This window comes from Alexandromys fortis, unplaced genomic scaffold, assembly GCF_014885135.2.
Source record: "Alexandromys fortis isolate MF-2015 unplaced genomic scaffold, M_Fortis_MF-2015_v1.1 scaffold_11, whole genome shotgun sequence".
Taxonomy (NCBI): domain Eukaryota; kingdom Metazoa; phylum Chordata; class Mammalia; order Rodentia; family Cricetidae; genus Alexandromys; species Alexandromys fortis.
Genome location: NW_026067912.1, coordinates 16869222 through 16892810, shown reverse-complemented (window position 1 = coordinate 16892810; position 23589 = coordinate 16869222). Strand labels below are relative to the sequence as shown.

At 39.6% G+C, this 23589-nt stretch overlaps 1 protein-coding gene across 1 annotated transcript in view; it reads left to right on the top strand.

The window, feature by feature from the left end:
- Positions 1–23589, top strand: part of Ltn1 (listerin E3 ubiquitin protein ligase 1) — a 62003-nt gene that overhangs the window by 15155 nt on the left and 23259 nt on the right. Inside the window, 15 exon segments of the mRNA XM_050138755.1 lie at positions 419–592; positions 1686–1876; positions 3399–3534; positions 5261–6070; positions 6486–6527; positions 9527–9698; positions 10191–10427; positions 11794–11947; positions 13131–13275; positions 14301–14487; positions 17587–17746; positions 19196–19300; positions 21190–21332; positions 22828–22963; positions 23525–23589. The exon segment at positions 23525–23589 is cut by the window's right edge and continues 1 nt beyond it. Coding sequence (XP_049994712.1) covers positions 419–592; positions 1686–1876; positions 3399–3534; positions 5261–6070; positions 6486–6527; positions 9527–9698; positions 10191–10427; positions 11794–11947; positions 13131–13275; positions 14301–14487; positions 17587–17746; positions 19196–19300; positions 21190–21332; positions 22828–22963; positions 23525–23589 — 2857 coding nt within the window.

The following is a 23589-nucleotide window of genomic DNA, read 5'->3' as shown; positions in this document are numbered from 1 at the left end:
GATGCCATGTAGCTGCTGAAGAAGAATGTCAGAACCTTACCATGTGGCCACAACATTGCGGTGATACACAGTTTAATAGAAATGGGCTAATTTAGGATGTAATAGGTAGCTAGAAATACAACTAAGCTATTGGCCAATGAATGCTGGAATTAATATAGTTTCTTTGTGATTATTTGGGTCTTGGTGGCCAGGAAATGAATGAGCAGTCTCTGTTTACAGTTTCTTTCTGGATGTTTGAGGTGTTTGGTAATAAAACAAAGAAAATCGCCATGAAAAAGAAAAGAGTAATTGTTTTTACAGTGCCTTTAGTTATATGAACAGGAAAGTTGTGAGCTATCTTAACCTACTGTTATCACAGCTAATTGTATCAAACGTCAGTAGGCTTCAGCTTAATTCCACTTTCTGTTTCTTTTTTTAGATCCGCTCGGCATATTTCGAGTTAGTTTCTGCCTTGTGCCAACATGTTCCCCAGGTGATGAAAGAGGAAGCTTCCAAAGTGAGCCCTTCTGTCCTGCTTAGTATTGATGACAGTGACCCTGTGGTCTGCCCAGCTCTCTGGGAAGCTGTGCTCTACACACTGACAACTATTGAGGTATGTAGCGACGCACATTTAGCTTGTTGGGGACCGCTTGCCTTTCATTTGTGTTTTTTATCCCAATCCCATATGAGAGAGCTCTTTAGATTGTACTATCTAAAACTCATTGGGAAAATGCTAAATGAATTTGATAAATATTTAAATGGCATAAATGTTAACATTTCCTTCTCATTCCTTTTTTCCCTTCCTTGCCTCTCCTTCCTCCCCCACCCCTTTTTTTTGAGACAGAGTTTTTGTATATCTTTTTCCCTGACTGTCCTGGAACTCACAGATATCTGCTGCCTGTGGCCTCCTGAGTGTGAGTGTTGGGATTAAAGGCGTGCACCACCATGTCTGGCTTTTTCGTTACATTTTTTGAAACATTTACTTTCTCACATGACCAGTTTTAAATCTCCTCAGGAAGCACAACAGTGTTGTGTGACTGTCACACATGACTTGAGTCTTTGATCACAGAGGTTTTACTTCATAAGTTAGTAATTTTACAATTCAGTTTTAATACTGCAGAAGTGTTTCTGTGTAAGGTCCACTTGCTCAGTGATTGTACTGCTGGAACTTTCACCGGGAGGATTTATGAACCAGAAATATGTTCATTTTTTTTTTAAAGAAAACAAACAGCTTTTATAAAAGTATTTTTAAATAATCTTCCTGTTAGTATAATAAATACATGATTATTAAATGTAACACATTTAAATTTTCAGATTTTTATTGTAATTGTGCTGAGAGATTTTAATGCTTTGCTTCTTAAAAATTTTATTTTTAAGTTAAAAAAATTGTTTTTGGGGCAGGGTGTTCTTCCATCACCCTGGCTGGCCTTGAACTCAGACCTACTTGCTTCTGCTCCCAGGGCGCTGGAGTTAAAGATGTATCCTCCTACACCTGGACTTATTTTTAGTTTTTATTTATTTTCTTTGAAGGAAGGGTCTTGCTATATAACAGAATGAAGCTATATGTGCAGCTGCATAGCATCCCACCTGCTATGCATACAGGTGCACCCTACCGTTCCCAGCTTGACTTTGTTTTCTCAGATCTGTTTTCTCTTAGTTGAGAAATATAATTTCTAATTACTATTGTAATTTTTTTTGGGGGTTAGGATTGTTGGATTCATGTAAATGCAAAAAAGAGTGTATTTCCCAAGCTGACGGCTGTGGTTCGTGAAGGTGGCCGGGGTCTTGCTGCTGTCGTACATCCTTACCTCTTACCGTTCATCAGCAGGCTCCCTCAGTCCATTATGGAGCCAAAGCTGGAGTTCTTCAAAAATTTTCTCACCTCTCTAATTACCGGGTAAGCAATTAACAATTTTTAACTTAAAAAAATAACACTTACTTCCTTATCGTGTGTATGTGTTCATGTGTGCGCATGTGTGAGGTTCAGAAGAAGGCTTCAGGACTCTTCTGTCTCCCGTCATGTGGGTCCTAGGGATTGACTCCAGCAGGCAGGTTCAATGACAAGTGCTGCTGCCACTGACCATCTTGCTGGCCTCAGTTCTGTCAAGGAATCTTTCTTGTTTTCATCTTCATACATTTCCTTCTTATTTGAATTTTGCCATTTTTTTTTCTTTCTTGTGTTTGTTGACCATTTAAAGCTTTCAGAGAAATAGAAATGACGGAGCAGAATAGAGTATCGCCACTGCCCAGGCTGGGCTGGGCACAGAAGAGCCTCAGCCTCAGCTTTAGCCTCCTAGATGGCTAGGATTAGAGGACATGGAATTGCAACTAACTCACGTCTTTGAAAATGGTCAGAGCTTCTATAAAAGGATAAATGCAGTTAAGATAGAAACAGATCATATTCTAAATGAGTCATGATATTATTGACAAATACAGATGCTCAGATTCAGAAAATGAGCTGGTGAAGTTTTTAAATGTTCCCTACAATCAAATGTTAGAGTTGTTTAGGACTTAGAATCTGGCTCACCTGCCTGGTAGCATATGCTAACTCTCAGGTGCTGTGCCCATCCACCAAAAATGTTTCTTCTGTTTAACACTTGAAAAAGTTCACCTCGGTCTCGACAGTGGTGGCATATACCCAACCCTAGCACTCAGGAGGCAGAGGCAGGTGGATCTCAGTGAGTTTGAGCCCAGCGTGGTATAAAGAGAGAGTTCCAGGACAGCCAAGGCTACACAGAGAAACCTTGTGTCTCAAAAGAACCAAAAAAAAAAAAAAAAAAAAATTATCTTGGACTGGATATGGCTTAGTGGTGAAGAGAGAACACTGGCAGCTCATACCTCTCTGTAACTACAGTTCCAGGGCTTCTGACAACCACACACATACATACATGCAGGCAAAACGTGAATGAACATACAATAAAATAAATTATAAAAAAGAAAAGTTGAAAAAGTTTACTTCATTTGTTGAATTTAGTAAAATGCATACATCTTAAATATTATAATCTCTGGTTATGTCTCATCTTTCATACTTACAGATGGATTGACACCTAAGCAGGAACTTAATTTTGAAAATAAGTTCTTTTCTTTTTATAATTTTTAACATTTACATCTCAGCAGCTGTGTATTTTGGTTGCTCTTAGTTCTTAAGTGTTCCTCCATCCCCACAGTTTCTCTGTGTATCCCCCACCTGCCCTGGAACGTGCTGGGTAGGCCAGGCTGACCTTGAACTCACAAGAGAGCCACCTGCCTCTTCCTCCTGGATGCTGGGATTAAAGGCGTGCCCTGTCATGCCTGGTTAGTTCTTTTAAGATTTGGTTTTAAACTCCTTCTTTAGTATGATACTCTTTTAATGTCTTTAGTGATCCTGAGTTTTTATTTTCTTTTTCTTGGAAGAATAATTCTCAGTTATTATTTCTTAGGCTGTCAACAGAGAGAACCAAAACAAGCTTTTCTGAGTCCTCAGCTGTCATCTCTGCGTTCTTTGAATGCTTACGGTTTATAATGCAGCAGAATTTAGGCCAGGAGGAGATGGAGCAGATGCTTGTCAATGAGCAGGTACGTGTGCAAGTCACTGTGCTCAAGCTCACTGTGCCTGTTTACATTGTTGGTAGTCAGCCTTCACGCAAGGATTTCACTTTCATAATTTACAAATTGAATAGTGTAGTTCTGACTGGGTAAGTGAAAATTTCACATTGTCAGTTGCTAGTATAATATCCACAGACTAATTTACCATATCCATTGTCTAGATTTAAATCCCTGACTGCTTTAGAGGGAAACAGTGCAGAACAGATTTTGGATGGTGCTCTTGGTGATGTGTAGTGTAGGTTTTACTTATTCAGTAATAATTTTGTTATTTCTAAAATGCTCAGGTGCACTTACCCCTTATAAACGGTTGTATTTGACTGTGAGATTCAGGGTAAAGAACAGGTTCTGTAATTGTAGATGCCTGAATGTTTGTTAATATCTTAGGTACTGTCTCTTTTTAGAAGACGTATGTTATGTGTCTCTGCATGTGTGAGTGTAGGTACCTTCCACGGCTATGGAGATTTCAAATCCACTGGAGCCAGAGTTAGGGTTGGTTGCGAGCCACCTGTTAGGGGTGCTGGGAACCGAACTCCAGTCATCCACAAAAGCAGTACATGCTTCTAACTACTGGGCCATCTCTCCAGTCCCATTGTCATCATCTCTTACCTTTCTTTCTTTTGCTTTTTTGAGACAGGGGTTTTTCTATGTAGCCTTGGCTATCCTAGAACTTACTCTGTAGATCAGGTTAGCCTCAAACTTAGAGATCCACCTGCCTCCATTTCTTAGCTTTATAATTCTGGAAAGGGGTTCTGAATTTTTCATACTTAAATGCCCTAATTATCTTTCAAATGACTTATACCCTATTTTATTTATTCATCTATTTTATTTATCTATGTATTTATCTATCCACCCATTTATTTATCTATTTATTTACCTGTTTATTTATTTATTTATTTTTTAGGCAAGTTCTTATATAGTCCAGCCTGGGCATCAGCTTCCTATGTAGCCAAGGTTGACTCTGGACTCCTGATTCTTGTGCTTCCACTTCCCAAGGGCTAGATATAGGCATGTACCAGCTGGCAGGCTTCTTGCAGTCTTAGATGTTTCTTGTATCTTTTAATTATGTAGGAAAAATGCAAAGCTGAGTTTAGAAAACATAAAACTGGATTATGAATTATGGTTGATTACATTGTAAAATTAATTGTGGTACAATAGAGTGGAATTGTCAAACTTTTTGAATGACTGAAAAATATTTGAGTTAAATTTTTTCAGATATCTGAGGGGACAAACAGTCATTTACCAAATAGGTATGTGTGTGTGTGTGTGTGTGTGTTTAGTGTATGGGTGTTTAAGTTGAGTGCGTGTGTAAATGCATTTCTCAGGGACCCACTCTTCTTGCCTTTTGAAGGTATATGTGTGTGTGTGTGTTTAGTGTATGGGTGTTTAAGTTGAATGCGTGTGTAAATGCATTTCTCAGGGATCCACTCTTCTTGCCTTTGAAGCGGGTTTTGAAGTGCACAGAATCGGATAGGCTGTCCGGCCTTTCAACCTCAGGCATCTACCTGACTTTTTAAATTTAAATTTTTTTTCTCTAATACAGATTTTAGGGATTTTAGGACGTCCTCATACTTGTATGACAAGCCCTTTAGCGATTGAGCTGTTTCCCTGGCCTTCCAATAGGAGGCTTTATTGTGTTTTAACATTGTTTAAGCTCTCTTGGAAACTGAAGTTTTACATTTTTTACCTTCTTTTTTAGTTGATCCCATTTATTGATACCGTTCTCAAAGATCCAGGATTGCAACATGTGCCTCTATTTAACCATTTAGCAGAAACACTAAGTTCTTGGGAAGCCAAAGCCGATGCAGAAAAAGATGCTGAAACTGTTCACAATTTGGAGAATGTTCTGCTAAATTTCTGGGAAAGACTGTCAGAGATCTGTGTTGAGAAAATCAGTGAGCCGGAAGCAGATGTGAAGTCTGTATTGAGTGTGTCTAACCTAGTAGGGGTACTTCAGAAGCCAAAGAGTTCGTTGAAGTCAAGTAGAAAGAAAAATGGTAGGGTCAGGTTTGCCAGCGAGGCATCTGAAGCTAAGAAGGAGGATGAAAAGTGTGCATCTTCAGAAGGAGAGAATGGCGAAGGCTCTGAAGGAGCTACGGAGTCGTCTCTCCTTCAGAGTTCCTTAGACCTTGTGTCTCCCTTAAGGAAAAAGCCCCTGGAAGACTTAGTCTGCAAACTTGCAGAGGTGAGCATTAACTTTGTCAACGAGCAGAAGTCAGAGCAGCACCTGCAGTTTCTCTCCACGCTGCTGGACTCCTTCTCCTCAGGCCAAGTATTTAATGTCCTCCTTGGTGACGAACAGAAGAACGTCGTCAAAGCCAAACCTCTGGAGGTAGGCAGACTCGCTCAAGAAAACCCTGCAGTGCAGTTCTTGTATCATAAACTGGTAGGCTGGCTAAACAACAGCCAGAAGAAGGACGGGGGCTTTCTCGTGGACATCTTGTACAGCGCCCTCCGATGCTGCACCAGTGACATTGAAAGGAAAGACGTCTTGGATGATCTAACCAAGGTATCACTGTCACATGCCTTTTGTGAATGTTTTTACGATATATGATAGGAACGAGCCTGCGTGGGTGCCATTTCCGGATTGCTTACTTGACTCTGCATGTCACTTTAAAGACAAGCAATGTGCTATGTACCGTTTGGGGAAGTACTGGGCTGGACTGCCTGGTATTGTCCTTTTTTTTTTTTTTTTGTTTTTTTGAGACAGGGTTTCTCTGTGGCTTTGGAGCCTGTCCTGGAACTAGCTCTGTAGACCAGGCTGGTCTTGAACTCACAGAGATCCGCCTGCCTCTGCCTCCCGAAAGGCGTGCGCCACCGTCGCCCGGCTCTGGTATTGTCCTTTTGTTGTGGATGCGGGGAAGCTTCAGTTATGTTGTTAAAGCTTTTCCGTTTGTCCTGTAACTTTCTGTTTCTTTTTTCAGGAGGACCTGAGTTGGAGTTCTCTTCTTCAAGTCATTGAAAAGGTATTTTAAGCCCCTCCCCCTTTCTTTCTTTTTCTGTGTTTGTGTGTGGGTATAAGCAAATTAAAACCACAGTCCTGTTTTCACACTGTAGTCAAGTGTCTGATAGAGCACATCCTTACTGTTGTAAGTTATGGCAAGGCGGCTCTGAGGAACCCGGTTTGTTTTTTAGCAGCTGATAGAACCTTGCGGATCATTGTCTAGTTGAGGCTCCAGGTTTCCGCCCTTTGTGTTCTGTAGAAGTGAATGCATGGTGCTAGCTCTGACTAGAACATGTCTGGAGCCTCTTTCCCTATCTGGAGAACCATTGGAGAGGTGAGGGTGTTTCAGCATTGTACAGTTTGCCATTTGATTAAACAAGAAAACTGGTAATAAAAGTAATGAGAAGAAATCAAAGGATGCAATCTAGACATTTTACAACGGCTTGAGTCTTCTTTCCTGATGATGGCTTAAATGACATAACGAAGTTTTCAACTGTGGGTGCTTATAATTAGCTACTTAAGAGACCCTCACAGCATGTTGACTCATTTTTCTATTTTATACGCATTTATGTTTTTCTACTTAATATAGTAAAAAGTACAAAACATAATTAGCTATCCTAATAATTTTTTTCTCTTTTCTTTTTTCTTTGTTAGGGATTAAACCCAAAGCTTCCCACATGCTAAGCAGGCACTCTGTCATTGAGCTTGCTTCAGTCCTAATTTCCCTGAACTTTATTTTGTGAAACTACATTGTAGTTGTCAGTGTAGCTTAGAGGTAGAACACTTGCCAAGTTTGTTTGTGGCCTTAAGCTTGATTCTTAGCTTCACAAAAAAGAAAATATTAAATTGACAAAAGCCCTTTCAATTGTGTTCACTTCACAGTGATTCCCAGTTCCACCAGTTTATGTTTGACAAAATATAAGTGCGGAATAGTTTTTACTGTTTACTGAGAATTACAGTAACAGTTATTTTCTACTGTTAGTGAGACAGTGACTTACCAAGCGCACCATTCACACTTGTTTATTTGGTAGCCTGTGAGCAAGCTGCTAAAAGGCCAAATGAGCTGCTGATAAGCATTGACTCAATAGGGAGAGCCAGTAATTTGATAAAAGTAAATGGATACAGGCTCAGTGGGTAAATGTGTTTGCAGAGCCTCATGGCCTGGGTTTGATCTCAGGGACCCGCATGGTAGAAGGGAAGAACAGGTTCTTGCAGTTTGTCCTCTGGTCTCCACACTTTGTTATAGGCTGTGTGCCCACACACATACAGTAAGTAAACATGTCTGTCTGTCTGTCTCACATACATACACCCCACAAACATAATTTTTATAAACTAAGAAAAGAAAGAGTAAACGTGTGTCCATCCATTTGACTCCAGCTGTATCTGCCAGGTCAGCAGGTGCTTGTCTCGGTTTAGAAGACCATCTTCCTGTGCAGTGTTTGTGAGGTCCCCGTTCCCTGGGTGTCCTGGCTTCTCACAGCTGCATAGTCTTTCTGACCCCTAACCTCATGTCTTGGTAACTTGAGAGACATCTTATTCAGAAGATTCTCTGCCAAGACAGAAACATAGAGTTTACAAATTAGGAAGTAGGCCCTGGTTGGTTGAAAGATTTGTCAAAGATTATAAGGCTAGTTTAATGATAAAGCTTAGATTGAATTGTAAGCGCTTATTATCTATATTTTTTTTAACATAAGAGATAAGCAGTTTTTAGTCACTACCCAATGTGCACTTGGGTTTTCTTTTTTTTCCAGATTGCTTTGAAATGAACCAAGTTGCAAATTCCTTTCTTCTCAGCCTTTAAAGCAAAAGAAGCTCTGGGAACATGGATCAGCATGGTTTTGGGGGTGGATTTACAAGTTTTTTTTTCTCTCACTTCTCCACTCAATGGAAATAAAAAGTTACCAGTATATACTTGGCCCTATGCTCTCTGTTTCAGAAACTCTGGGGAAATAATTTATCCCATTGTTAATATTGAATTGATTATTATTTTTTTAGCTTTAGAAAGATTAATGAACAAAAGTGTACAGTTATGAGGCTATTTATAGATCTATCTTCAGAGTTCATTCATTGTTCATTGAACATATTTCAGGGTTGGTAGCAGGTAACAAAAGAGTTTAAAACTGTCTCTGGGGCTGGAGAGATGGCTCAGGTTAAGAGCATAGGCTATTCTTCCAGAGGTCCTGAGTTCAATTCCCAGCAACCATATCCACTCACAACCATCTGTAATGAGATCTGGTGCCCTCTTCTGACCTGCAGGCATACATGCAAACAGAACACTGTATACATAATAAATAAAGATTTAAAAAAAAAAAAACTGTCTCTGGCAAGGACTCATTGGAAAGACAAGACACACAGACAAGAAACGTTTATATATATAAAACTTTCCAGTAAGTGCTTTATAGAAAGTCAGAAGTAAGGATCTGGAAAGATGGCTTAGTGGCTAAGAGCAATGACTGCTCTTCCAGAGGACACAGGTTCAGTTCCCAGCACCCACGTGGTGGCTCAGAACTCCTATAAATCCAGTTCTAGGGGAACTGGTATCCTCTTAAAAAGAAAAGATCTTAGTTGGGCAATGGTAGCACATACCTTTAATCCCAACACTTGGAGGCAGAGGAAGGTACATCTCAGGGAGTTCGAGGCCAGCCTGGTCTACAGAGTGAGTTCCAGGACAGCCAGGGCTGTTATACAGAGAAACCCTGTCTTAAAAAAAGTCAGAAGTAGTGATCTTCGTGGTCTAGATTGGATGGGGAGATTTTGAAAAACAAGTGGGCTTTGTACTGATTTTCAAATAATCATTTGATGTGTGGTTGTAGGCTAACATCACAAAGCATGGGAATGATTATTGCTGGCTTACTGGATGGGGGTGGGGCAGAGAAGACAGTAGCCTTCCCGGAACTTGGGAAGGAGCAAGAGTAGAGGGGAGAGTTGGGACCACATGATGGAGGGAGCCAGTAGGAGCCACATAGTAATCTGGATGCACCTTTTGATCTTGCTACTAATCTTTAATTTTATGTTTTTTAGGCATGTTCTAGTTCAGATAAACATGCTTTAGTAACTCCTTGGCTAAAAGGCAGTATTCTTGGAGAGAAACTGGTTGCCTTGGCAGACTGTCTGTGTGGTCAGGATTCGAAGCCCTCATCCTCAGAACAGTGGAATCTGCTAAGACTAGCGTTGTCACAGCACCTTAAAAATGGTAGGGACACGCTTCTGCTTTATAGCAGGGTTGATATTCCTTCTGTCTCCTGGGAGTTCCATGCTTTTAACTGGAATACTGTTGGTTAGGAGCTGTTTTCTCAAATACACTTGTTATAAATACTGTGTTCATTACATGGTATGACTTGAGTGATATGTTATAATATATATATATATATATATATATATATATGATATCTGTTAATAATTTTGATTTAAAGTTCTTTGAATATAACATAGCTGGTCACTCTTGAATTTTGTAGACTGTTGTTGGGTTTTATTTTAAAATTGCTTTTTAAAACTTGAGGATTTGTAGGTGTTAGAGGGCAGATTGACTTTTTAAATGCTTTTTGTCGTTTAATATGTACATACATGGCTTTAAAAAACAAACATAAAACATGAGAAATAGCTATATGAATTGCTAGTCCAGGGTAAGATATTTCAAAATGTGCTGTTATTTATATTTGTCTATTTGGATTTTTTTCCCCTGTAGATTACTTGATTGGAGAAGTATATGTTGGAAGAATTATTGTTAAACTTCATGAAACTTTATCCAAAACAAAGGACTTATCAGAAGCTGAAAATAGTGACTCTTTGATGTCTTTTGTCTGTGATGTGGCCTATAGCTATTTCAGCTCAACAGGAGGCTTGCTAATGCCATCATCTGAAGATCTGTTATTAACTCTCTTTCAGCTGTGCGCTCAGAGCAAAGAACGAACACACTTGCCAGGTAATAGCCTACTGCTCAAATGTTTTGTTGGGAATCTCCGGCTCTGACCTGCATAGTGAGTGTAAGTGCCCAGGCTTTATTAATTGACTCGTAATGTAGTTGTTAGTTTTAAGAATTTTGGGAAAATACCACTGTCATGTTTTTGTTCTAAAACCAGGCTAAAAATAAACATACAGATGACGTTTCTAAAGTGTGTGATTGATATTAAGGAGACAGTATGAAAGGGCCGTACTGGATGACTTAGAATCTTAGCCTCTTCACTCAGTAGTACTAACAGGGTGCTTCATTTTCTTTAAAATTACGTTCACTTACTTTGTGTGTGTATGAAGGTATGTGAGGGCATTTGTGGTTCCTGAGAGTATGCTGCTGTGTATGTGTGGAAGTCAGAGGACAGACAACTTGTAGAAATTGGTTCTCTTCTACTACATGACTATCATGGGTAGAATTCAGGTACTTAGACTTAAGGCCAGTACCTCTGTTTGCTGAAGACATATTATCAGCCTGGTACCCCTCCCCCTTTTTTATTTTCCTTATTTCTTTCCCTCTGTCCCTCCCTCCCTTCCTTCCTTTCTTCCTCCCTTTCCTCTCTTTCTTCTCCTCCTTCTTTCCTGAGACAGAGTTTCAGTATATTGCTCTGTGTGTAGACCAAACTGGCTTTGAACTCAGAGCCCATCTCTGCATCTCCAGTGCTGGGATTAAAGGTATGCACACCATGCCTGCTGCACCTAATCTCTTGATGGCTCAATTTCCTTATTTAGGAAGGGATAATCATATGCATCTTTTTTATTATAGTAAAAATCATTGTGTCTTGCTGTATGAAGAATGAAATTGAGATTGCTTTATAAGGACTAAGTTTATCTAGGAAAGGGACATAAAACATATTGATGAGGCTGGGCATGGTGGTGCATGCCTTAATCCCAGCACTAGGGAGCCTAAGACAGGAAGGTCTCTATGAGTTTGAGGTCAACCTGGTTCACGTAACTAGCTCTAGGCTAGAACAATAAATAAAAAATACTATCAACACATAGCTTTCTTCTCTAATCCTTGTTTAATACTTAGATTTTTTTTTTTGGTTGTTGTTGGCAAAGATAACTTGTAATTGCACTCCTCACAGGACAGCTCCTATTAATGAAGACGCTCAGGATAGGGAAAACAGCTGTCCTATCATATTATATTATTATGGTAAAGCTAGCTTGTATTGTGTGAATATGACAGTTACTTTTGGTAAAGAGAGTTTAATTTTGTATTTTGTTTTTAAAATAACATTTTAAGATCTCAGATCTGCAGCAAATTTGTTTCAGATGTTTTATACTGATTAGTTCATTCAGTGAAATTACAAATTATTGCTAATTCTTTTGATTTTTAGATTTTCTGATCTGTAAACTGAAAAATACTTTGCTCTCTGGTATAAATCTATTGGTCCATCAAACCGCAAGTGCACATGAGCAGAGTGCTTTCCTCCGTTTGTCTGTGCTGTGGCTGAAGGACCAGGTTCAATCTTCAGCTTTGGATAACACGAGGTAACCTTTTTGTATATCTTTATGTAAGATCTCACTCTGCTGTTATAGTTCACGCCCATCTGTAACTCCTAGCACTCAGAGGATCACAGCTCTGAGGCCGTTCTGGACTGTATGGTGAGAACCTGGTCTTATAAAGAAAGATGTTTGTATTGGTGTGAATTCCAGTCTTTTTTTTTTTTTTCTTATAAGGAAAACAGTTAATTGAGAGGGCTCACTTACAATTTCAGAGACTTAGTGCGTTATCATCAAGTGGTGTGCTGGCAGATGTGGACTGATACCCTGGGCGGGATCCTGAGCATAAGAAACCTCAAAGCCCACTCCCACAGTGACACACTTCTGCTAGCTAGGTTGTTCCCACTCAGACCAAGTCATACCTCCTAATAGTGCCAGTTCCTATGAGATTATGGGGGCCAGTTACATTCAAACTACCACAGTGTGTGTGTGTGTGTGTGTGTGTGTGTGTGTGTATGTGTTTGTGTAAATACATGGAAGTACATGTTCCACAATGCACTTGTTTTTTTTTTTTGACTGAAGTTACTCTAACCTTCTTAAATACGTTTTCAATAATAGCAAATAGATCAAACCGTTCATAGAAACATAGAACTTTCCAAAACTAGATAGTCCATATATTTCAAAAAATATTTTGTCTTAACACTATTCAACTGTCTATTGAAAATTCTTCTGCTGAACGAGCTTTAGTCAGTGGCATGGTTGTGGTATTACTCTCTATTAAAGATTTTGGATTGTTAATTGTGATCTTTTATGGCTACCCATACATTCTAATTGTCCTTGGTTGTTCATTTTTAAGATTCTGGTTTATAAGGATATTTTATATAGCTGTTCATATAATGAACTTGAAATAATGCATATTGTGTCTTTGGGGTTGGTTCATATGTTTTTATCATTCAGTAACATAGTTGTATTTCAAATATTCCATATCTAAAAATGGTTATCCACCACATCCTGAGGTAGAAGCATCACTCAGTTTCACATTACGGAAGTTTGATTATACCCCTAGTTTTGATTGTGTGTGTCTTAGGTGCTGTGAGGGGTAGGAAGGACCACTTTCTCTTTCCCGTCTCTGCTCAGGTGTGCTGTGCCTCTGATCAGATGTCTTTAATGTGTGCTAGATTGGTGAACCTAGCTGTCCCATAACTGCAGCAGTTCTCTGCCTCGTTCCTAGTCTTCAGGTCCTCTTGGCTGCTGTTGGTGACCTGCTGAATACTCTTGTAGCGAGCAGGGATACTTCTCTTCTTGGAGTCTATATTGGAGGTGTAATGCCCAGTGACAGTGAGTGGGAGAAGATGAGGCGGTCTCTTCCTAGTCAGGTATGTTTAACATGCAGAGTGCCATCTCATTCTGAAGTTTCTATTTCATGCATGATTCAGTATTTTGATCCTGGAGGAGAAAAAACAGTTTAAAGCCGTCTATTGTTGGTCATGCTTGTGACCAACCACGGCAACTCTTATAAGGAAAACATTTAATTGAGGGGCTCACTTAGAGTTCAGAGGTTCAGTCCATTATTATCATAGTGGGGAGCATGGCAGCCTGCAGGCAGATGTGGTGCTGGAGTAGTACCTCAGAGTCCTACATCTTACAGGCAACAGGAAGTCGACTGAGATACTGGACGGTATCCTGAGCATAGGAAACCTCAAACTCTGCTTCTTCAGTGGCACACTTCCTTCAACAAGGACGTACCCACTCCAACAAAGCCACACCTTGTTCCAACACCTCCTAATAATGCCACTCCATATGTGATTATGGGGACCAGTTATATTCAGACTACCACAAAAGCCTGCCTGCCTGCCTACCTCCCTCCCTCCCTCCCTCCCTTCCTTTCTTTTTCTTGTTTTTTTTTTTTTTTTTCTTTTTGTTTTTCAAGACATTCTTTCTCTGTAGACTGTCCTGGAACTCACTTTGTAGATAGACTAGGCCAGCCTCAAACTCACAGAGATCCTCCTGCCTCTGCTTCTGCCTCTAAGTGCTGGGATTAAAGGTGTGTGCCACCACCGCCTGGCTTAAAAGCATTTCCTACATCACTCTATGTCTCTGAATATTACAAACAGGTGTTATTAATGCAAGTATATCATTTGACAGTGGTATAGCCTCGTATAAAGAGGAATATGGTCTGGTTCTGTCTTAGGGGGGTCTTAAAGAAAAGTGCATGTTGATGACTGCTCTGATAAAAATTAAACTTCTGAACTACTGAGGATTTACATAAACTACATATTCTAATTGTCTCATTTAAACAAGAATTGCATGGATACATGAGTAAAAATTGGAAATCTGTAAATAATAATCAATTTTGAATATGTAATGAATTTGCATATAATTTAGTGTGTTCTGTTTGCAGTGGCTACACAAACCTCTTTTAGAGGGAAGATTGAGTTTAAATTATGAATGCTTCAAGACTGACTTTAAGGAACAGGATACACAGACTCTTCCCAGTCATCTGTGCACGTCATCACTATTGAGCAAAATGATCTTGATTGCTCGGAAAAAGAAAATAGTCCTAGAAAACAATGTCCTTGAGAAAATAAGTGAGTATGTATGAAGATTCAGTTAGATAAATAAATGTATAAATAACTTTTTTATTATTTTTTTTAATATTTATTTATTTATTATGTATACAATATTCTGTCTGTGTGTATGCCTGCAGGCCAGAAGAGGGCGCCAGACCTCTTTACAGATGGTTGTGAGCCACCATGTGGTTGCTGGGAATTGAACTCAGGACCTTTGGAAGAGCAGGCAATGCTCTTAACCACTGAGCCATCTCTCCAGCCCAAATAAACAGAACTTACAATTTTCTTTAGGTTTGCTATAATGTTAGCCATCCAGCATAATTGGGTGTACAATCAGTTATTTCTTCAAGCTGGCATAACATCAGAGTAAGAAGATCCTATGATGCATGCCCTGAAGAAAGCAGGTGTGATGCTGAGTCTTCTCCCAGGATTCTGAAAGTTCTTGTGGATCTTGAACATACATATGTTTATACACAGGGCTCTAATTATTTCCCCGGCAGATAGAGGCTCAAATGTTGAATCTCAAGAAGATTTAGAACCCCAGCAAATTTCCCCATTCATAGTATTGTAGGTCTATCCTGTACACAATAGTATTCAGGGTGGAAAATTTGCACCCTGAAAAATGGTCTGTGGAAGAAAGGTGAAACTTTATTTGGCTATTGAGTGTCACATTTAGTTAACATTTCTCAGAGTCTGTCCAAATGTGAGACTAGAAATGATGATTTATTCTTGTTGGGTTACCAGTTTTTAAGTTGTGTTATTTTAATTTATGTATGTGTACATGCCAGTGTTCCTGGAAGCCAGAAGGCCACTTCAGAGCACCATCAAAGCCAGTGTTAGAGAGTTTGGAGTGGACTAGCATGGGCGCTGGGAACTGAACACAGTCTTCAGGAAGGGCAGCAACTGCTTTTAACCAGTGAGCCACACCTCTAGCTCCTTCCCCGCACCTTTCTTTCATTTCGAGGCAAAAATCTCAGCCTGCCTCAGCCTACCAAGTGTGAAGATAATCATTGCCCTCTTTCTCTAGTCATTGCTGTTTTTTGAGATAAGGTATCAGCGTATAGCTCTAGCTGTCCTTGAACTTACTCTGTTGACCAGGCTGGACTCAAACTCAGAAAGATGGACTTGCCTCTGTCTCCCAAGTTGCTAGAATTACAGGTCTGAGCCATTATATCCAAATTGGGATGTTTAGTCTTCTTGTTGCCTTCCAGTTAAATACTGTGATTGTCTCTGCTCACTTAAGAGTGCTTGTTAAAGTAGGGTCAGATTTCAAGACCCCTGATCCCACAACCTGCATGACTTTGAAAGAGTTTTGACCATCTCTGTGCTAGAAACCTGGGATGGTGAAGTTCCTGCTCTATTTGTGCTAAGAGACTCCACTGCAGAGCAGTCTGTTACTGAGACACGTGTTTGCTTGTTTTGTTGGTTTGAGACAGGGTCTTACTATGTAGCCCTGGCTGGCCTCAAGAGATCTTCCTTTGTTTGCCTCTTAAGTGCTGGGATTAAAGGCATGTCTCCCACCTACTCCCTCCAATTTTACTTTGGTACTTTACATTGGATCCTGGTTTTGCCCATTTGGCATGAAGTTCTCTTCTAAGGTCTCAGAACTTCTTAGATGTTCTTTTTTTTTTTTCTTGTGGTTTTGTTTTTTTTAGAATTTATTTTTAATTGTGTAGATGTGTGTGTGTCTATATGTGAGTGTGTCCACTTGAATGCAGGTTCGATTCTTTGGAGTTAGAGCTACAGATGACTGTGAGCTCTCTGACATGGGTGCTGAGAAACAAACTTGGCAAGTGTTCTTAGTTGTTGAGACAGCTCTCTAGCCCTTCCCTTTTTGTAGAACAAGCTGACTTTGAACTCACTGAGATCTGCCTGCCTCTTCTAGGATTAAAGGTGTGTGCTAACACTCTTGGCTCAGTTTTTTTTACTTTTGAGTGACTTACCAGTTTTGCCATAGTACTAACTAGCTTCTTTCAGTGTCTTGTAAATTCGGGCTCTCCTGGGAAGAGGAGTGGTACTTGTTTCCACATAGGGTCTCACTAATGTGTCATACTGTTCTGTCTCTTTTGTCGAGACAGGGTTTCTCTGTGTAGCTTTGGAACATGTCCTAGAACTTACTTTGTAGACCAGGCTGGCTTCAAACTCCCAGCGATCTGCCTTCCTCTGCCTCCTGAGTGCTGGGATTAAAAGTATGTGCCACCACTGCTCGGCTGCTGTGCTGGTTTCTAATTTCTCCCACCTCAGCCTCTTGGGTGTCTGGTACTATAAGTACATGCCGCTGACAAAGGTGCTGCTTTATGACCGACAGCTTTTGTCACTTTCTTATCTCAAAGCAGTTTGAGAGCTGCACATGAGTGAGCACAGTTGTTAGAAGTGGGTAGAGGAGTGAAAGTGTTTCAAGGGCCAGCCACCATGTGATCTGTATGGCAGAGAATCTATGATGTCTGTGCTTTAGATTCTGAGTGAGCACATTTATTACGTGCATAGTAAGCAAAGGTGAATGAAGAAATAGCAAGTACCTGGTAGGTAGTGGATAGTTAGCAGAACATCATCAATTGGAGCACTCACAGTGGCTAGCAGAGATGACTGGAGCAGCTCAGTTGAGAGAGTAAACAAAAGGTAGCATCTTCAAAATAAGCTTACAAATTCCCTGCAGAAATCAACTGGGGAAACAATTGAGTATTAAGTGGAGCTGCTGTTGTTCAGAGCAGTGTTGCCCTCAGTAAGGCAAATAGTATTGCCAGAGCAGGCACTTTAAGTCATCTAGTGGATATCAGCTCAAGGAGAGACCCAGGTGACGGGTCCTCTTGGCCCTTTCCCTTGGTGAGCTTCTAGTGTCCTTTTCCCACTGCAGAAGTTTAGATTGTGGGATAAACAACAGTTACTTTGTTAAATGATTGCTTTCTTCCTGTTCTGACCACCACGTTTTCAATGCCTTCAGCTGCCTGCTGACTTTCTCCTTGCTTTATATATAGCAAGGTTGGAATCCAGCATACCCCAGGACAGGGAGTTCTGAAGGAGACAAAGGAGAGCTTAGATAGCAAGTGACAGTTCAGTCAGCATGGGGTTCTGTACACTGTGTGCCTTTGATAACCGGCTGTGCCGTTATTCTATTAGTTGCAGAGCTGCTGTATTCACTGCAGTGGTGTGAAGAACTTGACAATCCACCATCTTTTCTGACTGGATTTAATGCAATGCTTCAAACAATGAATATAACGTATGACAACTTATCCGTGCTTGGTAACACGTCCAGCCTCTTGCAGCTGTTGTTTAACAGGTAGGATTCTCCTTCAGTTTGTTTTAAAATAATTATTTGTGTATGACTTTCCCTTCTACAAAATGTAAGCCCAGTTTGTGCTTTTGTTTCAGTCAGATCATTGACCTAATCCTTTTTAATAGTAAGCATTCAATTTAGAGCTTTTAAATATTTGATTTACTCTTTTAGGGGAGTATTTGGATTTTGCCTCTTATTTAATTCATAACTTCACTGAGGTGGCAGAAGATGAAAGAATTAGACACTTGAAGACATTGTTTTAATTTGTTACATGTTAACTGGTCCTCCCATTGTGTTGTCGGAGTTTCTGTCCTGCCCGGTTCCCACAATTGTTAAGTCCCAAAGAAATCACACAGAGGTCTACATTAGTTATAAACTGATTGGCCCATTAGCTCAGGCTTCTTATTAACTCTTATAACTTATATTAAGCCCATTATTCTTGTCTATGCTAGCCACATGGCTCGGTACCTTATTTGGTGAGGCAGTCACATCTTGCTTCTTCTGTGGCTGGGTCATGGCTGAGGACCAAGCTTTTCTCTTTTCAGAATACTCCTGTTCTTGTTGCCCTACCTCTACTTCCTGCCTGGTTGTCCCGCCTATACTTCCTGCCTGGCTATTGGCCAATCAGCGTTTTATTAAAATACAATTGACAGGGTACAAACCATTGTCCCACAGCACCATTGCTTTCAAGTATTACCTGTACTTTAACTGTACCTGTAGCTTAGATGTTTCTTAATGTCATAGCTATGAGTTTCTCTTCCCTAGATGAGGAAAATGGGTTATGAAAACAGTCCTTGTAGCATTATAGTAGTTAGATGCTTAGCTTTTTGAAATGGTATTTTTCTTTTTTTAGTTTACCAGTATTTTGAATATGCTTTACGTGTGAGGATACCAGACTTTCCCTCTAATGATGGTCCATACTGTCACTTTGATCTTGCTGGGCACAATGAAGCAGGCTTTTAATCCCAGCACTCGGGGGGAGATAGTAGGCAGGTAGATCTCTGTGAGTTAGAGACAGCCTGGTCTACATGGCAAGATTCAGGTAGCCTAAATAAACCCAACCCAGTCCCTTAGGGTTTTATAAAGTGCTTCTTTGCCCTTCACTGAGACTCTTGAGTTATTCTCTGGGAGGTAGCCTTTTCCCAGCTGTGGCTTCTGATCTTCAAGTCAGATGTTTAAGGTCTTCTCAAGGATCTTGAGGTATTTGAAATTGCCTGGGAGTAAAAGCTCAGCTCCTGTTGTGAAGAATTACCTAAACTCCCAGTCCTTTAGAAATTAGTGGTAGTCGGGTACAAGGTTTTGGATAACTTAGTGATCCAAATTTATTATGTAAAAGGAAACATGATAATCAGTGTTTTAAAATCCTAACACTTTTCAGAATGATTGATACATACCTATATCTATATATCTGTATTTATCATCTGGGTTATTTTTTGCCTCTTTTTTTTTTAGATCTAGAAAAAATGGTACACTTTGGTCTCTTATTATTGCTAAGTTGATACTTTCCCGAAGTATTTCATCTGATGAAGTAAAACCATATTATAAAAGAAAAGAAAGGTATTCTTCCACTTTGTTATTTACTATTGTAATTGGTTACTTTGGCCATCTGTGATTTGCGGACAGTGTAGTGAATCAAGAAAACAAGGTTTGGGAAGCAAGGAAGTTGAGTGAAGCGAAATGAGGACTAAAGACTGACAGATGGGAATGGGTTTGTTGGAGTCCTAGTTGTTTCTCGAGACAGGGTCTCACCGTGCAGCCCTGGTTCTCCTGGAACTCTTCATAGGCCAGGCCGCCTGCCTTTGCTGCTTGAGTGCTGAGATTAACAGATTAGTTCTTCCTTTCTTTTTTCTAACTTGACACTTCCTAAAATTTTATGCTTATTTCAGAAAAAGGATATTTTATAAACCTGATTTCCTCAGAAATCCTTCGGTGGGGAGCTAGAAAGATGACTCTAATTAAGAGCACTTGTTCTTGCAGAGGACTCGGGTTCGGTTCCCAGCTCCCACATAGCAGCCAACAACCATCAGTAACTCCAGTTCAGAGGATCTGGCACCCTCTTCTCTGAAGGCACTAGGCATGTAGCTGGTACATAAAGACATTTGGGCAAATCACCAGTACACAAAATAAAATAAGTGAAATGAAGTCTTCTGATAGCAGTACTTTTTGTTTTCAGCATACCTCCTTATTTGTTCTGTGGAAGTAGGAGTTAAAAATTGTTCTTTAAAATCTCTTTTGTGGTTTCCCTTCTTTGGCTTCCTGGTCTCACAGCCTCTATTTTTTTCTTTTTTTTTTTTTTTTTAAGACTCATTTAGTTTTCATTTTATGTGTTTGCTTACATGGATATATGTGCACCATGTGTGTGTGCCTGGTGCCCATGGAGTCCAGAAGAGGGTAAGAGGGCGTTGGACCCTTGGAACTAGAGTTGCAGGTGATGTTGGTGCTGGGAACAATTGGGGTTTTCTGTATGAGCAACAAGCACTCTTAACCATGAGCCATCTCTGTAGCTCCTCCTCTTTTCTCAAATAAAGGACCATTGTTTAGAAAAACATGCCAGAATGCAGCACATGTGTAAGACACGCAGACTGTGGTCGCTGAATGCAGCACTTGTGTAAGACATGTAGACTGTGGTAGCTTTCCTCTTAAACTCAGCTTTCAGATTAATGCTTGGCTGAGACTTACCAACAAGTGTTTACAGTACTGACTCAACTAGAATTCTGTGTGTGTTCAGGAACTATAGAATTGTTAAGTACATTTATATTTTTTGTTTGTGTTTCAAGACAGTGTTTCTCTGTGTAGCTGTGACTGTTCTGGAACTTGCTCTGTAGACCAGGTTGGCCCCGAACTCCAGAGATCCTCTTGCTTCTGCCTCCTGAGTCCTGGGATTAAAGACCATTGCCTATCTTAAATTTCAGGTTTTTAAATCTTATAAAATAATTAAGAAATTTTACTTAAGGTAACTTGATTCACTTATAGGAAGTAATACAAAGAATGAAAAAAATATATATATACACCCTGTGTGTATGTATGTATATATATATATGTATATATATATATATCCTGTTTACCCATTGATACCGTTCTGTATAGTAAGTTTTGGGGTTTTATTTGTATTGTTTTCTTGATGGTAGACATTGATCTCAGGGCTTTGTGAATGCTGGGTAAATACACTCTGCTACTAGACTTTATACAGTCCAGTCCACCAGTAGTAAAAGATAAAAGATCAGCATACCAAAGTTATATATGTTTACTTCAAATAAGCAGAAAAGATAAAAAGCAACAAATAAAAATAGCCATTTGAAATTAGCAATCACCAGTCTAATGTTTTCTTTTTTCTGGACAAGGATTATGATTAGACTTATTTTCCTTTAGAATAGTCTGAATAACAGAATTTTGTGAAAGAGCTGTGATTATTGAATGACTGTAATTAATATTTTCTCTCTAAACAGTTTCTTCCCTCTAACAGAAGGTAATTTGCATACCATCCAGAGTCTCTGTCCATTTTTGTCTAAAGAAGAAAAGAAAGAATTTAGTGCTCAATGTATACCTGCTTTTTTGGGATGGACTAAAGAAGACCTTTGCAGCATTAATGGTTAGTTGCTGGGTAATATATCATTTTAATCATTTCTTGAGTTTAATTAAGAGTTTCTTAATATGTAAAACCAAAGGTATAAGTGACAAAGTATATTTGAGCTCATTCCTCAAATATAAAATACAAGTATTTCCACCTTACAGTTTTATTACTAGCCAAGATGGCAATTGTTAGGATGAATACCTGGAAGAGTGACTGTTGCCTCTTTTTTGGAACAGGAGTGCTAGAGCCTTATGGGAAAATGTATATCCAGAAGTACCCTATAATCATTTATTTTCTAGATATGGCTGTTTTTCATGTGGTACTGGGGTATCTAGGGCTTTCTGCATGCAAGACATAAGTAGATACCACTGAGCGGCTATAGCCTGAATCTTCCACCCATACAACTTTAAAGCCATGTCTCTTTTCTCCCTAGTCAACTCATGATTGAATATATAAAGGTACAAGAAAAGTTTTTATAGTATTTGAACATTTTTGAACTCTGCGCTGTGTTAGCTCATGTATTTATTGATTTAATAAGCATCTCTGCAGTTCCTATTGTAGAGAAACAGAGGTCATGTTACATCCTGCTGTAACTGCTTGTAGTGGAGCACTGTATACTGCAAGGGAAATGGCAGAAAGGAGGGAGTTGCCACTGTTTCCAGTATCAGTGTCAGTTTTACAAAAAGAAATACCTTGAATAATGTGTTGAAGGTTTGTGTTTGACCATGTATGCATGTTGGAAAGAGCCTTTCTGGAACACAGCAGATAAGTGGAGATAGTTCCATTTAGCTGACATTTAATGTAAAGTTGGGAACAAAAGATGTTGGATAATCAGAAGGTGGGTTTTGAAATTGTAGGGTTCTGCTGGATGGTGGTGGCTTATGCCTTTAATCCCAACATTCAGAAGGCAGAGGCAGGTGGATCTCTATGCGTTCGAGGCCAGCCTGATCTACAGAGCTAGTTCCAGGACAGGCTCCAAAGCTACACAGAGAAACCTTGTCTCAAAGAAAACAACAACAAAAAGGAAATAGGCTCCTTAGGAGAGAAGCTGATGAGCTGAGTGAGGCGGCCTTACTCACATAGCTCTTTGTAGAGTTAAACTGGGCACTGCTCAAGAAAGATTTTGGCTTTTAAAATATATATAGAAAAATCGAAAAGGCCAGTGTAAAGTTCAGTGCAATGCATTTCCTGTCGCCTTCCCTTATCATTTCCTGTTCTGGACTACATGCAGGGTAGGCATGGAGACACTTCTGCCATAGCATTGCAAAGGTCATTTGTAGACTCTTTACTAAATACCTTTAAATAGATGTGTTGTGTAGGCCAGGCTTGTCTGGACATTGCATCCTCCTGCCTCCACCTCCGAAGTGCTGGATTGCAGGAATCTGTATCACGCCAGGCTCAAGCTTTTTAGAATCAGCAGCTTGTGCATTACATTTTTAGCTTTCCAAAGTGACTTTTGTTTATAGACATTGTTTAAAATGTATTTTCCTATTCATTCTGAAATTTCCTTTAGGGGCTTTTGGACATCTTGCCATTTTCAATTCTTGCCTGCAAACCAGAAGTGTAGATGACAAACAGCTCTTGCATGGTATATTAAAAATTATAATAAGCTGGAAGGAACAGCATGAAGACATTTTTCTTTTCAGTTGGTAGGTAATACTTTATTTTCTCCCATATGAAATGTGGGCCCAGATTCTGTATTTTAAAATTCTTTTTTTTTTTTTTTTTTAAAGATTTATTTATTTATTATGTATACAGTGTTCAGCCTCCATGTATGCCTGCAGGCCAGAAGAGGGCACCAGATCTCAATTACAGATGGTTGTGAGCCACCATGTGGTTGCTGGGAATTGAACTCAGGACCTCCGGAAGAGCAGTCAGTGCTCTTAACCTCTGAGCCATCTCTCCAGCCCAGATTCTGTATTTTATATGTACAATTTTTTTTTTTTCTTTTCGATTTTTCGAGGCAGACTTTCTCTGTGTAACAATCCTGGCTGTCCTGGAACTTGCTCTGTAGACCAAGTTGACCTGGAACTCACAGAGATCCACTGCCTCTGCCTCCTGAGTACTGGGATTAAAGGCATACACCACCTGGCTTATATTTACAATTTTTTTGACTTAACAAAATTCTAGTGAATATTTAATATATCATTTATGCATACTTGGATTAAAATGGAATACTTCCTAATCGAATGTCTTTGCCTTTATCACAGTAATCTATCAGAAGCAAGCCCGGAGGTGCTTGGTATAAACATAGAGATCATGCGCTTCCTCTCCT